Source organism: Xiphophorus maculatus, chromosome 6, assembly GCF_002775205.1.
Source record: "Xiphophorus maculatus strain JP 163 A chromosome 6, X_maculatus-5.0-male, whole genome shotgun sequence".
Lineage (NCBI taxonomy): Eukaryota > Metazoa > Chordata > Actinopteri > Cyprinodontiformes > Poeciliidae > Xiphophorus > Xiphophorus maculatus.
The window spans coordinates 12,149,329-12,167,544 of NC_036448.1; the positions used below are offsets into that span (position 1 = coordinate 12,149,329).

The window sequence follows — 18,216 nt, forward strand, 5'->3', positions numbered from 1 at the left end:
GCACATGTGCCGAAAGCCAAAGCCGGAGGAACCGCAGCACACCGTTCTTACACATCTAGGCCATGATAATCGAGTAGTCTCGTAGAGCGGAGATAAAGTGTTTAGCCTGTTTTCTCTGATCTAGTTTTGATCTACTCTAATTTTGGACCCAGATTTGATTTTAGAGACTTTAGAAAAACTGTTGTGGTAGCCAACACCGGCACTTAACATTTATAAAGAAAAAATATCGCCAAAGCCAGCAAACAGATTTGCAAAACAGCATTCTCTGCTTCATATTTCAGTTCACCTTTTTTTTTTTTAAATCGGCCCTGGGAAGTCCTGAGCTTCATCTCTGTTCTTCTTTTTTTGGTTTATTTGTTTCTGCCCACCTGTTCTTCCCGCTTCTCTTTGCCTAATTAGTCAGTAGCATGTTGCTGCACTGGGATTTGTTGTATTGCCTAGTTACCTAAAGTCACACTAACTCTCACAGTTAACAACAAATGACTGAAAGATAGCCAAAGACCGATGGCAGAATAAAGCAAGCAGGTGGAGCTGCTGGCCTAGAAACATGTTGCTTTGACACACAGGTGGAGACACATCCTAATAAGGTTCATTCATTGATCATAGTGAAGTATGTTCACCTAAATAAGGAAGATGAAGTGATGACCTTGTTGGTCCCAAAATGTCCCGAAAACAAAGAAGAAGGGAATAGATTTCTACATTAAACTTTTTAACCACAGTCATAAAACTCACTGAACTTCCCTTTAACTACTCAGTACTTCCTAATACTTCTCTCCGTCATGGCCGTGGAAACAAGTCACCAAATCCAACCAAACAGCTTTTTGCAACTGAAGAACGTGCCAACACCTCATCTAGTGGCACTTTGAAAGCTTCGGCAATAAAATGCAATTAGTTGTATCTGGTAATTTAAAACATGAAAGCCCTCACAGGTTGATCCGGTGACTCATCCTCCACCTGGATGTTAATTAACCCTAAATTCTCAGCCTTAGTCTGAGCGTCTAATAAATACATTATGTATTTTCAAATAGACGATCTTCATCAAGCAGTTCACTAATGTTCTCCAACCATCCTTGGTGGAGTGCTTTTTATTAAGATGTTTTGAACTCACGTGTCATTTTCATTCCACTTTAGTCACTTAGATTCAATTTAAATTAAAAAAAAAAATACTTTGATCCCAAAGGGAAATTAAATGTTGTTGGAACTCGATTAATTCAAAGTTATTGAAAGAGTTACATTAGATAGTGATGGCTGAAGGCGGGAAATATCTCCTACAGAGGTCTGTATTAATGCATGGCTTTGTTAGTCTATTATATGCAATTCCTACTAAATTTATTGATGCTTGTGGTTATGCAAATACAAGGAGGGAAAGATATGAATGCCTTAGGGATGACGTGCTAATGTAATTCTGGATGAGTAAGCCAGAGAAAAAAAGAAATATATATATATATATATATATATATATATATATATATATATATATATATATATATATATATATACTTTTTTCATATATATAAATGAATTTGAAGTTTGTTAAACATCTCTCTAAATGAGGCAACATTTTTTGACCATCAAAATTTGAGTAATTTAATCTTCTCTGATGTCAGTAACATTATTTATTTATGCATCAACAATGGGGAGTCTGGAATTGGTTGTTTTTAGCACTTTATTGTGACTGTACAAAAATTTAGCAAATAAAATAACACTTATTATGTGAAATTCATTTGGCCAGTTCCATAGAGGTAAAATAATCCCATGCCATTTGCTTTTCTTTTTAATAACTAACATTGCGTACGTTGTGTTTCAGTGAATGCACAAGTTTGTAATTTTTTTTTTCCACTACAAAAATAAAAGTTGTGTCCACTGCTAAGCTGCAACCATCCCTACCGTCAAGATATAGCAAACACATGAGTGAGCTCTTCTCAAATGGACCATAATAAAAGAAAATGGGGGGAAACCATCCTGCATAATTAACTTTATGGGACTTCTTTTTTTGCCTTTTCTGTACAGTAACTTGATCCAGTTTCACATTCTCACCCTCAGACAAAATCCTGTGCAAAATAAAGAAGCAAATAAATTAAAATCAGACACACAGCCTCATTTTTCCCCAAGAGGCTTGGGTTGCTTGATCAATTAGATGCAAGTGGTTGACATATTATTTTTTTTAGAGGATTTCCAATCTGAGCATCTAAAGAGTCAGTCCACCACCACTGGCAATGTTTTGTTTTAAAAAGAGCATTTTGTTGATGATTTTTTCTTTTTTTTTCTTTCTTTTTTTTTTTTTTTATCTAAAATGTGTACCCGCCGTATGACGAGGACATTTCCCACCAAAAAAATAAAATAAAATAAAACCCAGTCCACTCTGGTTCTATACTGCTTCTGATCAGGTCACAAACCCACCTCTAATTTATTTCACATTCCTCTTTCACTCCTCATACACTAAGTAACAATAGCAGCAGGGGTTGGACCCAGCGTCTGTTCGGCACAGAGGGGTGGAATGAAGACTAAAAGTCAAAGTTCTTGTCCCCGAGAATTGAGACATAAAACTGTTGTGGTCTCAGCTGCAGAGAGGAGCTGGTGGGTCTCAGCGGGGTGCCATCAGATGTGAAGGAGGACATGGGGGCAGGGGGAAGCCTATGAGTTGCTCCCTGCATTTTCATTGCTAGGTGAGCTTGGAGAGGAAGAGGATGAGGAGGAAGGCGGAGAGAAGTTGATTCCTGATAACACCGGTGGGTCTGTGGCCGTGTTCTGACCGCTAAGACTCTTCCTGCACACTGGACATGTGTCATGCTGGAAGAGAAAATGATCAAAAGTGTCACTCAGTCATCACCTTTAATACTTTACATATCTATTTATAGTGCTGTGAAAAGGCATTTGCCTCCTTCTGTTTTTGGTCCTTTTGATTAAATGTTTTAGGCCATCAAATAAATACCAAACCAAGATTACCAAAGTAAATGCTTAAATCATGGCTTATTTATTAAAAGAGCTAAAAAGATCTGAACCAATTTGGCATAATGTGAAAAAGTATTTACCCACTTAATCTAAAGAATTGTTTTGCCAGCCTATGCGGCATCAACCTGAATCAAGCATTTGTGATAACATGGAACTATTCTTTAACTTTCCATTTTGGACCATTTTTCACTGCAGAATTGTTTCAATTCATCCACAGTGGGAGGTTTTGAGTTTTGTTTGGAATTCGATCAAAACCAGATGCATCACTAATATTTTCTTTAAATACATATAAGCCATATATTAACTTGTCACTGCACAGGCTCTTTAATAAATAACTTCAGCCTAAATAGACACAGATACACCGACTGTTGTAACTAATGATATCAGCAACAGTATGATTTGAAATGAAGTTAAAAGCAGCGCTATTAAATATCCATACCTGCTCCAGCCATGGAACTATACAATCATTGTGAAACAAATGATTGCACGGTAGCTGCCTAACACTCTCGTCAACACTGTAGTCTTCTTTGCAGACAGGACACTCTAACCCAGCACCTGGACAAACACAAAGCCACATACCATCTGTCTGTGTATATTTGCAATGCAGAGTCACAGAAAAAAGCTGCAAAGAGAAAAAGCTGTCAGACCGATTCTGTGCATTCAGGCTAACAGTGTATTGAGCTTTGCTACACATCACTAAACTAAAGCTTCTCTTGAGTTCAAACAACAACACCATGGTGTAAAAGGAACTTACCAACGTGTTCTTGTGTAATGGAAATGGTCGGTAAACTCTTTATTCTTTCTTTGTCAGCTGGTGGAGGACCGGTGTTTTCAAACTGGTTTAATAACTGCAAAGCAAAAAACAGAAACATTTTCATAGTTACAGACCGAGGGAGAAATTTGCATAAAAACGTGTTTTGCTTTCACACGTGACAAATGCATGGATGAAATTTTTAACAAATGCTATAAATAAATAAACTGCTTCTTTTGTGGGTGCTTTTAGTAGTTAGGGTTAATCTGCACTGTGAAATTGTTCACTGAATATTTGAAATCTAAAATATTTTTATCTGCAGTCAGAAGAATGAGTAGATAATATTAAACCTGTGTAATGATAGCATCCAGTCCATTAGCCCCCCAGGCATAGTCCATTGGATTGGAATGTAGCATACCCCTGCAAAACAACAATACAGTCCTGTAAAATTGTTCAATCACTCACACTGTACAATAACACATTTTTATTAACAATCTCACAAGTGACTTCTTGAACCCTACCATGGTCCCATCCCGGTATTTGGCATGGCTGCAGGTGCTATGATTCCATTAACGAGCTGCTGGATGATTCTAATCAAAAAAAGACAAAAAGCATTAATTTATTTATCATCACACTCTTGATAACATGTAATGGCAGAGTGAGTGTCCAGAGTTACTTCATTTTGAACCATTTACTGGCAATTCACAACATACGAAGAATGAAAAATGTACACCAGTCTGTGTGTTCCTTAAAGCTATGGTCGATCTTAAAGCCAGCAGAAAATGTCATCTTATTCTATGCAGCGTTTTGCTAAATATTCATATCCCTGAAGTTCTGCAGAGACTGTTACATTAAGACCATAAATTTCAATGTACTTTAAGTGATAGACCAACAGAAAGTAATGCAAAATTGTGAAGAGGAAGGCTATTCAAAATATTTCACAAATCAAAATCTGGAAAGTGTGGCAAACATCTATACTCAACCCCTTTTACACAATATCCCTACTTAAAAATTTATGCAACTCACTGCCTTTAGTTGTTTAAAACAATTTCTTATTTCTTATTGTGTGGGTCTATCATATATACTCCTTATTACATATACTGACGTTTGTAGTAGTGACAAGAAAAAATGTTACTACAAGGTACTGTGTACAATAAAAAAATGTTTCGTACAAGAATATACAGTTTTCTTTCCAAGTTTTAATCTAGACTGCTGTTTTCAAACACAAATGGGACTGTTTTATTTTCTAAAAGGGTAATTTTTGAAATAACCACAGGAGCCAAATGAACCAAAATTATCAAGTCAAAAGAATGTTGTTATTCTAAGCTAAACCCACACTCCAATCCCCAAATTTTGTAATTTGCTTTGTCAGCTCAACAATAAACTACAGATGCAATATTTTAGTGAAACAAGTTACGCTGTAATTTCTAGGGGGAAAGGGATCTGCAAAATGCTGTAGATCCAAGACATATAAAGAGTCTGCTCTCAGAAACAAGAACAAGAGTGCATTACTTACAATGTAGAAATGTTTGCTACATTATGTTAAATTTACTAAACTGATTAAAAGCAGATTTTGGGTGCACCCAGGTCTGCTTCTGAATAAAAGTCGCTTGGGAATTGTGATCTGGTTTACTACTAGAATGAAAGCAAAAAAAAATTAATATCAAAGATGAATACTTGTGTTGAAAATTTTAAGAAAAATTTCAATTTAAGATGTCTCACCCCTCCAATGTGGGCACTCCTTCGTGCCGCGAACCCTGCCGGCGTGGCACGTGTCGACCCCGCGGCTGCCTCGCACTGTATCGCTGCCGTGAAGCCATTTCCCTCTCTCGCCTGTTCTCTGCCTCCCGGTTGTCCTCTGTGGATAATCTCGATCGAAGGTCAAAGTTTTCGTCGAAAATCCCAAGGGCGAATGGGCCGTACCCCGATGGAAATGTGAATAAATGATGTTGATCCATGTTCTATTATCACACAATTAAAAGAGTAAAGTCAGTGTGCAACAACATGTTCTCCTTGTACTCGGTTGACTGTCGTACTGACCTCAAAGCTGGAGCGATTCTGATCACTGGCAGAGGACGTGGACGCACACCCATTTTCAGAACTGCTAGAAAACACAGAAAATAAGACTCAGACATTTAGAGATCAAACTGATACAGTTCGTAAGATAAATACAAATCCTTGCCTTGGTTCTTCAGGTAGTTCCTCAATGAAACCAGACTCACAGCGTGGGCATGTGTAGTCCTACGAATAAGAATCAGAAAAACTGAATTTATTGCCAAGCATTCTTCCACAAGCTAGTAACGTTTCTAGACAGGAAAGGACAACATAATAAAACCGTCAAGATCATATTGAAAAGCTGACATGATGGTGATTTTTGCCTGTTAATAAACACCTACAAATAAAAATCTAAATATCTTTTGTGGTACGTTTCTACCTGCCTTGCACATGTTCTGTGCAAAATAAAATAAAGCATGGAGAGCCTGGATGGAGAGCATCAATGTACATCATTTTCTGGTCTTGCAGAGATGCTCAATTAGATTTTGACCTGGATTTGACTAGACCATTCGAACACCTAAATATGCCTGGATCTGAGCCATCTGGATTTAGCTCATTCGAGCTCCTCCAACTCTACTGAATACAAGAATTCCCACAACATGATGCTGCCAACACTGTTTCACTATAAACATGTTGTGCTCAGGGTGATAAGCCATGCTCTTTTTTGTTATTATTTTAACAAGTGCTCCACAAGATGCCTAAAGCTAGTAATATTATTTTACAACTTAATCCTAATTTAAACATCATAATAACTTTATTACTGACCGATCTGATGTCGTCATTACACTGTTTAAAGTCAATAATATTCTCTAACCAATCTTTGAGGCCTTTCCTGAACAGTTACATTTAAACTGAGCTTAGATTGCACAAAGGTGAGCTCTAGTCAGCAATTAAATTACTTATGAAACCAATTCCCTCCACTGTAATTGAAGCTGCACACATATGACAATAAACTATTCATATTTTGATTTGTAAAATAAAGAAAGAGAAAAAAGAAGGAAAGAAAGAAAATCCATTTCTTTCCACTTGACAATTGTCCATTACTTTGTGTTGGCCCATCACTTAAAATTCCAATAAAATACACTTAAATATTTAGTTGTGATGTGGAAAAAAATTATAATTTTTTAAAAAACCATGAAAACAAGGGACATTTTTAAGGATGTGAATACTTTTGTAAGACAAATCTAAACGGTTTGATTTCCTAACAAAGAGCCGAACGGCAGACTGATTAGAAAGTAAATGTTACTGTAACATTCAAGAAGCTTCCAATGAATAGCCTGACAACAAACAGCTGGGGCAAGCTGCTGGAACAACAGCAATAATGACTGAATAATAATACTATATATATATATATATATATATATATGGGATAACTTATTTTATCCAAACAAGTTGACCTCAGTTAGCCTGATGGTGTTCCACCATTATTAAATCCGTCGGGCAGTAACGGTTTCTTCTTTCTAGCTGAATCTTCATTTGACACTACCGCTGAAAATACACCTCCAAAACGCTCGGTTGTAGCCGGAGTTTATCCTTGAAGTTTGTTACTGACACTGACACTCCACTGCTGCCCTGAAGGGTTAGCTGAACCGACGGGGCTTTAACCGCAGCAGATACTCAACGAGGCTCTGTGAGAGCTACACCTGTATCCACACCAGTTCAAACATGATTGCCCACCCTTCTCAAAGGCTAAATATGTGTCAGTGATTCTTACCGGTAGACGGGGCGAGATCTCTGCTGAACACCGGTGACAAAAAAACCGGCTGGGCCGTGGAGGGGCTTCGGCCATTTCTAGTACTGGGTGAGTGCTACTGTACGGACGGATAGCAGCAAGGGACACTAGAGCCTGGCGTTTGCTTTAGCGACAGGAAAAGGAAACAGCAGCACTAGAGAATGTAATGTAAAGTGTGTAAATATTACCAAAAAACTTCCGGTTTCGTGTTGACCAAAGAAAGAAAAAACGCTCCATACAAATATTCCTTTCAAATTTTCCAACTATACAATTGCTTTTCAATTTGACAAGAAGAACATTTTCCTCATGACTCTTAGCTAATAGGTTTTCCCCTCATTGTGCATCATACACAATGACATATTAAGATCTGTAGTGTGCTTTCTCACAGTTTGTGGGGTTTTCCTACCAATCTCAATCTCATATTATTATTATTATTATTATTATTATTATTATTATTATTATTATTATTATTATTAATATTATTATTATTATTAACAATAATAATAAAGTGTATGAACAAATACTATTTTGTCATAAAGTTTTGTGTTGAACAGCGCTTGAGCAGACTCGGCTGTGCTTTTAATTTGAAAAACACAGACCGGAAGTGGCGTTTTAATTGACGTTAGCGTCAGTCCGTTAGCTGCTACTGTGGAGAGCTGGAGGCCTCGTTCTCTGCATTTTTTTCCCCGTTTTCTTTGTATATTTATCCTCTAGCTACGACCATGGAGTCTGGCGATGGAGGTAATTATTCAGTGTATCTGCAATATAAAAATAAATATGCTAGTTGCGCTGCCCGACGAAACAAATTGGTCGGCTAGTTTTGCAATTACCTAGCTTATGTCGTATTTGAGACAGTGGTCAGCCAGTGTTAACTAGCTGACAGGTGAACTAACTAGCTATTACATTACACCAATTAAGTCAATGAAGATTTCTTTATAAATGAAATGCATATCAGTTGCTATTTCTATCGGCAAATAATTATCTTAAGATCCTTGGTTTCAGCACCCTCGTCTATTTGTATGCACCGTGTCACTTCAGAGTATACAAAGCTACTGTATACCATATTCACAATTATGTAAACGTATATATTGGCTTCCGCATTTAACAACTCTAGATACGTATTAATAGAGAATATATTAACATTAAATACTCTTAACCTCATGTTCCCCAAGAGATACTAATATAACTAAGTAAACAGAATGCTTTACAATCTGATATTTTTCAAAATATGGATATGACTGGGTTTTGAGTCCTTAAAAAGGCTAAATATTAGACTTCCTTTAATGTTCTTATTCACAGTAGCACTTAGCCATTTTTAACCCCTTTTTTACATGTGGGGATTTTGAGTGCCAGATCGACACAAAGTAGTGTGTACTTGTTAAGAAGCAGAAAACATTTTGATAATTTTCACATTTTTATCCATAAATGTATGAAAAGTGCAGTGTGCATTTTATTTTTGACATCCCGGCCACCATGCCAATGCTTTAAATAGCGGCATTTCGCTCCAGTAATGGCTGCAAGTCTTCCAACTTAGCACATGTAGAGACTGACATTTTTGTACATTCGTCATTGCAAAGTAGCCCAAATAATAGCGTATGCGAATAGCAATTTTCTAATCTTGTCACAGACTTTTTAAGATAACTTTCTGTGGTTTCAGCAGGGAGATGGTGTGTTCAATGTGATGTGCGATGAGGAGTTTGTGCTCTGAATTAATGAGTAATAAAGGGAAACAAACATTTTTATCTTGTTGAAATATCCCTATGTAGCAATTTTTCGGGTTCCTTTGAGTTACCCGAATTGTATTATCAATGACCAATAAATGGATTAGGTCATTTGTAAACTTCGTAGTAATTAGTCCTGATCAGAAAATCAACTGATCAACTTTTTATGGTAGGATGTTGTGCTTTCAAATGTGTCTTAGGACGAGGAGGGTGGATGTCCAAACCAGGTCAGCAGCAAAAAAACAAAATGAACATGAATATTCTTCGCCAAGAGAAACTGATCGCTCAGAAGAAAAAGGAGATTGAAGAAAGAATGGCAGAGCAAGCAAAACTGAATGCTCAGACAGCAAGCAAGTCCCTGCCACCAAGGTAGTCAAACATCTGCAAAGCTGGGATTGACATTAAATATTTTAAAATATATTAGTGTGTTTTCTGGGGAAATTGTTTTATTCTCGTGATCTTTGAGTAAATTAAGAGATTTGTTTTCTTATTCCTGTAGTTTACCCATCCCTCAAGGACCTTCTTCAAATAAATTTGCAAATGATGGAAGCTTCTTACAGCAGTTCATGAAGATGCAAAAAGAAAAAACAAACAATACTTCAGGTAAGTTTCTTTATTTGCATTGTTTCCTTATTGAAATTACACATTCTTTCACTTCTGTTTGGTGGTCTAATGTTGTTACATTAGATAGTAGCCAAGTATGAGAAATGCTTTACATGGTTGTTTTAACTTATTTACGAGAGTCATTAAAAATAACAATTATTGGATATGTGATAGATGCCAGAATAAATTAAATTTTCATTTTACACTTTCTAGATTCCACCAGCGACTCCAAGGCTCCTTTAAGTTCAGGTCCATCTCCATCGGGAAACACTTTGCAGAAAAAAAGCGCTTTGGTCGGCCAGCGGCCCGGGGTTAAAGTTAGCAAAATGCTCAGTCAGTTCAAGAGCTACGCCCAGCCCAAGAAGAACCCAGTTCTCAGCCAAAGGCCTAGCGTGTTTTCCTCTCCTGATGATGACGATGAGGAAGAGGAGACTGATTACTCCAGGTTCTTAGAGATGAAAGGTAATTCAAGGCCTGTATCTTATAAATCTGACTGTGGACCACTCCGTGCCTTGGACAGTTCAATGGTTGCTTTGCGTACTCCAGTGGAACAGTTGCCTTGTGTCTGGCATATTGTCATATGTGCCTTTTGAGTAAATATACTCATAGCCTGCTTAAAGTTTCTCCCCCAGTGGATTCAGACACCAGACTCATTATCAACAAGATGGCCTCTTTCGTGGCAGAAGGAGGACCTGAGCTGGAGAAGAAGGCAATGGAGGACTACAAAGATGATCCTATGTTCTCGTAGGTTTTAATATCTCGGTCAGATTCATTTAACACAGATTGCATTTCCATTTGTTTTTTTATACTCATAAGAATTCATTATTCTTCTTGCCTTCCAGGTTCTTATTTGATAAAAGCAGCTTGGAGTATCTCTACTTCAAACACAAAGTTGCAGTTTTGAAGAACAATTTGCAGAAACTTGAGAATAAATCAGAAAATGGTAAAAGTTCAATTTATTTTTCACCTTCTATTTACTTTTATCTGTTTTATATAAATTTTTTCAAACAGACATTTAGGGCACACAGACTGTGCTATTATTAGATTATTAGATAGAACATTAAATAATTCTCAAGCAGCTTTAGAAGAGATGCCATTTCTTAAAAGCTGAGTCGGCTGTAAAATGTCAAAGTCTGTTCTCCATTGTTAGCAGTTATCAACAGTCTTGCAGCAGATTCAAATCATTTAATTGAACCTTTACTGTGCTAGCCACATTCACTGGTACACTTAGTAAAGATGCTTGAAAAATCTTGAAATAAATTAATGTTTTCTTGTTAAAATGTCACTTACGGTGGTCTCAGTTATTTGAAATTAAATATATTTTCTAATTGTACTTGAATCTAGAAATACATAATCTCTTGTCAGTACAAATACCGTTTGTACGGTATTTGTACAAAACGTTTGTCTTCTATAGCTAACTTTGCAAAACATTATACATATAAATAGAATATTAGAGTAGTCTCATTTGGGTTAATTTGTTTATTTATTGTGCTAAAAGCCTCACATCCAAAGATTTCCCCATTCACCAGCCCTGTCCGTCCTTGCTCCTCCTCCCTTTTCCTCTTCTTATTCCCTATTAGCTCTAGACTGGTGCTGAGTGAGGGCCAGTTGAGTACGGTACAGTAGTAGAGTGTGAATTGAGTCCCAGTACTAATAGGCTGCTTAAAGTCTCCCCCCCAGTGGACGTGGAAACCCAGGAAATCATTGAAAATCTGGCCCGGTTTGTGGCAGAGGGTGGCCCCGAGGTTGAAGCCATCGCCATTGAACGCAACAGAGAAAATCCCGCATTCAGGTTCGTTTGTGTTTCTATTACTTGTTTTCAAATTCATTTTCTTGTCTTTTTTTTGTACTATTTCTTTCTTTCAGATCTAACAAGAATGTTTTTCTCATCTCCATTCTCCAGCTTTTTATTCAACCAGCAAAGTCCAGCCTACTTTCTCTACAGAAAGAAACTACAAGAGTACCATTCTGCATCTCAGCGCTCTTCACCGTCAACAGCAGACTCCAGGACAGAAGTCCAGCGTCCAGTTGTGTCTTCATTACCTGTACGCTCTCCACAGCTGACCAGCACATCAGTGGCTCAACATGAGGAGTCAGAAATGCCTCCTGTCAAACGAAAGAGGAAGAGCAGATGGGGGTCTGAAGAAGACAAAGTGCAGTTGCCAGTTCCACCAATTGTTATTCCCCAAGATATTAATGTCCCAGATCCCAACACACCCTCCTTATCTGGTAAACTGTTTGCTTAATTCAGTTGCATTGTTTTTAATGCTGTATATGTACATTATATTTTGTGAATATTTGCTGTATGGAATCTTTCAGCTCAAGAGCTGAGTGGACTTGGTTATAAGAAGGGAAAACCTCTTGGTTTGGTTGGAGTGACTGAGCTGTCTGAGGACCAGAAGAGACAAATCAAGGAACAACAAGAGGTAGACGGTTGCATATGTCATTGTGATATTTTTTAGCATGTTTTTTTATATTTATAATTTTGTATAATAAAAAAAAATGAATTGTGAAACAAGGGTAAAATTATAGTGGAGTTTAAACTGACTTCAGAAAATAAAAACAATTAAATTATGAAAATAAAATCATATGAAAATAAAACAAGAAAAAAGTTCTACTATTACCAGAATTAAGTCACAATGTTACAATTTTATTCTGGTAATATTATGACTTAATTTTCCTAAGAGTTTACTCTTGTAATTTCATTTTTTATTGTTTTTTAGTATGGCCGTATTGCTCTATTGTACTGTAGCGTCTTACATTATTGATTATTACAGCTAGGATTACTAAAACAACAGTATTTATCTATTTTCTCTATAGAATATTGATTTTAATGCTGAGATTCCCAAAATGCTGCCATCATTTCAAAAGCCAGCATGTTGCATTATAGACAATAGTTGAATAAAGACTCTATTGGTTTCTTGAGGGCAGCAGACATATTGTGGAAATTAAATACTCATGACTTTATGTCTCCTTAATTTTAAAACCTTCTGACACTGAATATTGCTAACTTTGACTAAATGTCTTTGTATTCTCTTATTGGAAAAGATTGAGCTGAAAGTCTTGGTGTGTCTGTTCAAACAGCGCTACATAAATCTTACCCTATGTTATTGTTTTATTTTTTACTAATAGACAAGCATTTAGCAGCCATAACCATTTAGAGCTCATCATTTTAGTTTTTACTAAACCCTCATCCCCCTCTTTACAACACAGATGCAAGAGATGTATGAAATGATCATGAAGCACAAACGTGCAATGGCAGACATGCAGAAGTTGTGGGAGAAAGCCATTAGAGATCACCAACATGAGTATGACAGTGATGAAGAACTGGACCAGGATGACGGCACCTGGGAGCATCAGCTGAGAAAGATGGAGATGGAGAAGACGCGTGGTAAGCCAGAGAAATCCAATAAAACGTTGCTGTGCATTGTAATCTCGGCGATCACTTATGAAGATTTCATTACCATTTTTATATGACTAATTTCTTTTTTTTTCTTCAATTCCAGAGTGGGCGGAGTCTCTGACAGAAATGGGGAAAGGGAAACATTTCATTGGAGACTTCCTTCCCCCTGAGGAGCTGGAAAAATTCATGGAGACCTTCAAGGCTCTCAAGGTTTGTTCTACTTTCTTTTCATTTGTTTTTAGTATTATGAGAAAGATCTATAAAGAGTAATCAAATTCATAAACCTTAGTATGTCATTTGTTGGGATTTACCAGATGACAGTGATGACTCTTTGAAATTATTTCATGTTAAGTGTCTGGTCACAGTGATATCAGTTCATAATCAATCATTATCATCTTGCTCTTTTTGAGGAAGTCTCACAGGTTTAAGCTTGCATCATTTTCAACTAACCTGCAAAATTATATTTTGAAATAGAATAGTCAACACAATGGATAAAAAATGATATCTAAAAGTATCAAGTAAAGAGAAGAAACCCTACAAATAAAAATTTCAATATCCAGTTATTTTTGCTCCAGGGCCTTAAAATATGTTTGAAATCTTCCACCTTCTGGCTTAATAGTAGATTTTTTCAAGTGGAAATGGAAAGAAAAATGTTTTTTTCTTTTGTCTGTATTGGAGAAACAGTTTGTGTGAACAATGAAGGCCAGTTATCCAAAGAGTACAGAGTACAGCACTGGGCAAGAGGCTTGTCCTGTAATAAACTTTAGTGCGCCATAATGTACTACAACTACTACAGGACCAACAGGAACATTTGTACAAATAATATCGGCTTGAAAGAGCGGTAGGAAGGATGTTGCAACAAGTACATTTCTTTGAAAGCAGAATTAACTTAATTAATTTCTAACAAAGAACAATTGTTTCCTGGGTTTGAAACTGCAAGGAGTATATATTATTTTATATTATTTGAAAACATATACTTGGTTTTTTTTATACATTTGGTAAAAATTTGAAGTGGGAAGAATATGACTATATGTATGAAATGGAACCTGAATAAGACCAACCTTCAGCACATCTTTGTCATTCTACATTTCTGTCAACAGCATAAATATAGATATGAACAAAATTAGCTAATATTAATTACCGGTATATAAAAACATTTGGCCCTAATGCAGGTCTAAAGGGGCATTTTTGGGACTTTCTAGTAACAATAAATAAATCCAATTAGAAAGATTATTGAAAACCAGTCAATGTCTCCGTTTGAAATGGCTGTATCTTAAGGTTTTTGGTAACCCTAGCAACTGATGTTTTTTGTTTTCTATCAATCAATCAAATTTTATTTGTATAGCACATTTCAGCAGCAAGGCATTTCAAAGTGCTTTACATCATATCAAACAGAAACACAATGCAACATAGAATCAACAATCAAAATATGACATTAAGTAAAGTTCCATCATTAAATTTGTAATTGATTGCGTTTCAAATACAATCCTAAACAGGTGGGTTTTTAGTCGAGATTTAAAGGAAGTCAGTGTTTCAGCTGTTTTACAGTTTTCTGGAAGTTTGTTCCAAATTTGTGGTGCATAGATGCTGAAAGCTGCTTCTCCTCATTTGGATTGGGTTTGGGTTCGGTGTAATGTCTGCATCCATGTGAGATTTAAACGCCTGCGGCTGTGGAAGTAAATCTAGTTATCAATTAAAAAAATCAAGATGCGTGAGACAAGGTGGACATGCATAATCTCCTGGGCAGACAATAAAAACATCAGGATCAAATTTTAACTGTGTCAGATATATGTCTCGGATACTTAAACAACTTTGTACTATTGACTTGCAGGAAGGCCGGGACCCCGACTACTCAGAATATAAAGAGTTTAAGTTGACGGTGGAGAATCTTGGTTTCCGAATGCTCATGAAAATGGGCTGGAAGGAGGGAGAAGGCCTTGGCAGTGAAGGGCAAGGAATCAAAGCTCCTGTTAACAAGTGAGTCGTTCTCACTCTTTAAGTTTTGCTCTTATAGTAACAAAAAAGAAGAAAATTTCCTTCTATGTACATTATGTCCATACATTCATTTAATGTAGTGTTTATATTGCAGGAGTGGAATATGAATATAAAAATAATTTTTATCTGGGTTTCAGAACTTGAAAGACAACACACAACACAAATCAAACTTGTATTTAAAAATATTTATTTCACAGTTTTAAAACTGCAATGCAGCAATTCTCATCAGTTTAGGCACAGGTTAAACTAGATATTATTAATTCAGTTATTATTATTATTTACATACATTTTTACATTCGCTTTCTAGATAAAACACCAGTGTTTTGCTCAGTCATGAACCACAAAGTGATTTTGTGTTTTTCTCTCCGTCCCGCTCCAGAGGAACTACCGCCATGAACGGTGCAGGGTTAGGAGTCGATCGTCCAGCTGAGCTATCGAAAGGCGATGATGAGTATGACGCTTTCAGAAAGAGGATGATGCTTGCCTACCGCTTCAGGCCCAATCCCCTGGTAATACGTTTTTCACATTTTAACGAAGTTGAATTGTGCAAAGAGTGTTTGTTTAATTCTACTAATTTCTTTGTGCTACTATTGATACACTTTGAACTTCTCCACATTTTGTCATGTTACAAACACAAACTTTTAACGCATTTGATTAGATTTCATGCAATGGCGTGACAAAAAGTAGCACATAAGAAGATGCTTCTGGTCAGTTAAGATCATAAGTAGTTAACTTTCTGACATCTAAATGCTATGTGTGACTGTGAACTAATATAGTTGTGTAAAGATGGTGGAAGCAAATCCCAAAACACTGGTTCTATGAAGTAATGAGTCAGAGAGGCTGAATACAGAATGCATGACATATTTTTTCAAAATTATTTGTATAAAACATTTCATACTACAACAGCAGAATAGTAAAAAACTCTACTGGAGCTTTCTACTAAATATAAATTTACAAAACACTTTTTTTTAAAATAAATAGAATACCATGTGTGCTTTAGCTTCTACTTTATACCTAATGCAGTAGTTTATTTCATTCTGTCATTAAAATCCTAAAAACTATACTGAAGTTTCTGGTTTAATGTTAGAAAATGTGAAAAAGTGCAGTACTTTTACAAGGTTCTGTGTGTATATAGTCACTTTTGTAGTTATAGTTTGTACATTGTATTTCTACTGTGATATCTTAATGTGATCTACTGTCTTTTATTTGCAGAATAATCCACGGAGGCCATATTACTGATATAGAGGACTGTTTCTGTTTATGCGAGTCATTTTATTGTAACAAAAGGATAGTTTGTGCATCCGCTGCTCATATGGTTGGTTGCGAAATGAAAAGTGTTTGACAGTAGAAATGTTTGCGTACTTGTCTGTCAAAGAAAAAGAAAGAGAACATCTCAAATGTTGAAAAAGATTGTTAGGAAATGTTGTGTATTACACTAAACTATCAGGTTTCTATAAACATTTGCTAATTTGTCTGTTACTTCGCGATGAATTTGTGTAACATGATAAAATATATGAGGAAGTCCATCTGGTTTTCATCAGTATTTCACTCCTGTATTTTCTGGCTTTCTTCTGGATCTGTGCGCCCTCAGCTAAATAAAAATTGTGTATAAGTTCACGGTCTTCTGTATAAGTTCTCACATTGAGTGAGGTTGTCACTGTGCCGCAATCATTACAATGTATCATAACTTCCATTGTTAACAATAATAAAAATAAAAAAAAACCTTACCTGAAATATAAAGCTCTGGAAAATACTTTTTGATTTCCAATTGCTGTACGTGTTTGTCTAGAAACAAATTTGACGTACTCATTTTTTATGTTTGGGGGAAAACAATTTGTTCTGTGCACTGGTGTTCAAGTGCCTTTGTAACTTTTTATTTCTGGTTCTGGATGACTGCGTCAGTAAGCGGTGTTGACTGGAGAAACCAGCGGTAGGGAGAGTGACAGATCAGTGAAATCAGACCTTCAGTTTGCCATTCCCTAGAGAGGTTTACATGGGATAAATATAACTCAAGAGGTCCCAGCTAAGCAAGAGCTACTTTTTGGCCACATCATCAATCAGATACAGGAGAGATCATAAAATTGCTCAAACTGATGGCATGCAGCTAGTATTTTAATTTGTCGCTCATAAATCAAAATGGCTGAATAAATTTTAAAATGGTTATTTTCATTTAATCAGCAGGTTTGTCTCTGATTAGATACGAAACATCTCATAAATGATAGGACAGCGTTCAAGGGGTGTTCCCTAAAACAATAAAATTCTGGTTTCATTCTTGATTTAGCAAAAGAAAAAATGTCACGTTGAACATTATTTATACCCATTTAAAAGAATGTGTGAAACATTTGTCATTACAACCCTTGTGGTTTCTAATCAGCTTTGTGCATGTTTTCACTGGTATTTTTGATCATTTATCTTTTGCCATGAGTTCCAAGTTTTTAAGGTTGAAAGGTTCTCAGCTCCCAAATATTAGTACAACTTCCAACCAGAGGTAACATCCTGGTAAAGTCAAGATTGCATTAAATCTAAAACTGCTAGGGGTGTAAATAATTTAGGCTTACCTGATTTTTATTTTTTTAAGATGCTGGCTCAAACTATTAAGACAGCAATTGACCTTATGGGCATAAATGTTGAATGTGAGTACAGCTATATTCCCAATAAACTGTAGCTTTTGTTCCTTACTAATATGTATAGTACTAAAATTACAAACCCAGCCACTTGTATTAAAATTTCCAACAGATGTCTGGCCCAAAGCGTGACCCAAATAACATTTTGAAATATTAATAGTAATTATTAGTAATCACACTGGAGATAGTTTTTATAGTTTATGTCAAGACTCATAATTGAGAAAAGTTTTTATTGCTTAATATGTTTCTTTAAATAACTTAATTTTTTATGTATTTTTTTCCTCTAAGCAAAACTAATTGCATGAAAACATCGAAACTTACACAATTTAAAATAATTGAACTAATAGGTTTTTGGGAGTCTACTAAACTGCACTGGGCTC

General features: G+C 36.1%; 2 protein-coding genes across 4 annotated transcripts; one reads left to right on the plus strand and one right to left on the minus strand.

The window, feature by feature from the left end:
- Window positions 1-1,648: 1,648 nt before the first annotated feature.
- LOC102223019 (E3 ubiquitin-protein ligase RNF126-like) lies at window positions 1,649-7,615 on the minus strand. 2 transcript variants are annotated; one of them, XM_023334887.1, is made up of 9 exons: window positions 7,473-7,615; window positions 5,886-5,944; window positions 5,744-5,804; window positions 5,426-5,664; window positions 4,225-4,293; window positions 4,054-4,123; window positions 3,707-3,800; window positions 3,392-3,507; window positions 1,649-2,790 (listed from the first exon to the last, which is right to left on the minus strand). In XM_023334887.1, the coding sequence occupies exons 1-9, from the start codon at window positions 7,545-7,547 to the stop codon at window positions 2,635-2,637; spliced, it is 939 nt and encodes a 312-aa protein (XP_023190655.1). In that variant the 5' UTR covers window positions 7,548-7,615; the 3' UTR covers window positions 1,649-2,634. The 2 variants fall into 2 exon arrangements, with proteins under 2 accessions (XP_023190655.1, XP_005797160.1); XM_005797103.2 differs by having other exon boundaries at window positions 5,744-5,807.
- A 487-nt stretch (window positions 7,616-8,102) lies between these two features.
- sugp1 (SURP and G-patch domain containing 1) lies at window positions 8,103-16,827 on the plus strand. Of its 2 annotated transcripts, XM_023335939.1 has the most exons (14): window positions 8,103-8,231; window positions 9,412-9,580; window positions 9,711-9,814; window positions 10,028-10,276; window positions 10,435-10,558; window positions 10,657-10,757; window positions 11,483-11,606; window positions 11,718-12,043; window positions 12,134-12,240; window positions 13,028-13,205; window positions 13,321-13,427; window positions 15,049-15,194; window positions 15,592-15,721; window positions 16,425-16,827. In XM_023335939.1, exons 1-14 carry the CDS (start codon window positions 8,213-8,215, stop codon window positions 16,449-16,451), a joined length of 1,911 nt encoding a protein of 636 aa, XP_023191707.1. In that variant the 5' UTR covers window positions 8,103-8,212; the 3' UTR covers window positions 16,452-16,827. The 2 variants fall into 2 exon arrangements, with proteins under 2 accessions (XP_023191707.1, XP_014331477.1); XM_014475991.2 differs by lacking the exon at window positions 8,103-8,231 and having other exon boundaries at window positions 9,363-9,580.
- The last annotated feature ends 1,389 nt before the right edge of the window (window positions 16,828-18,216 follow it).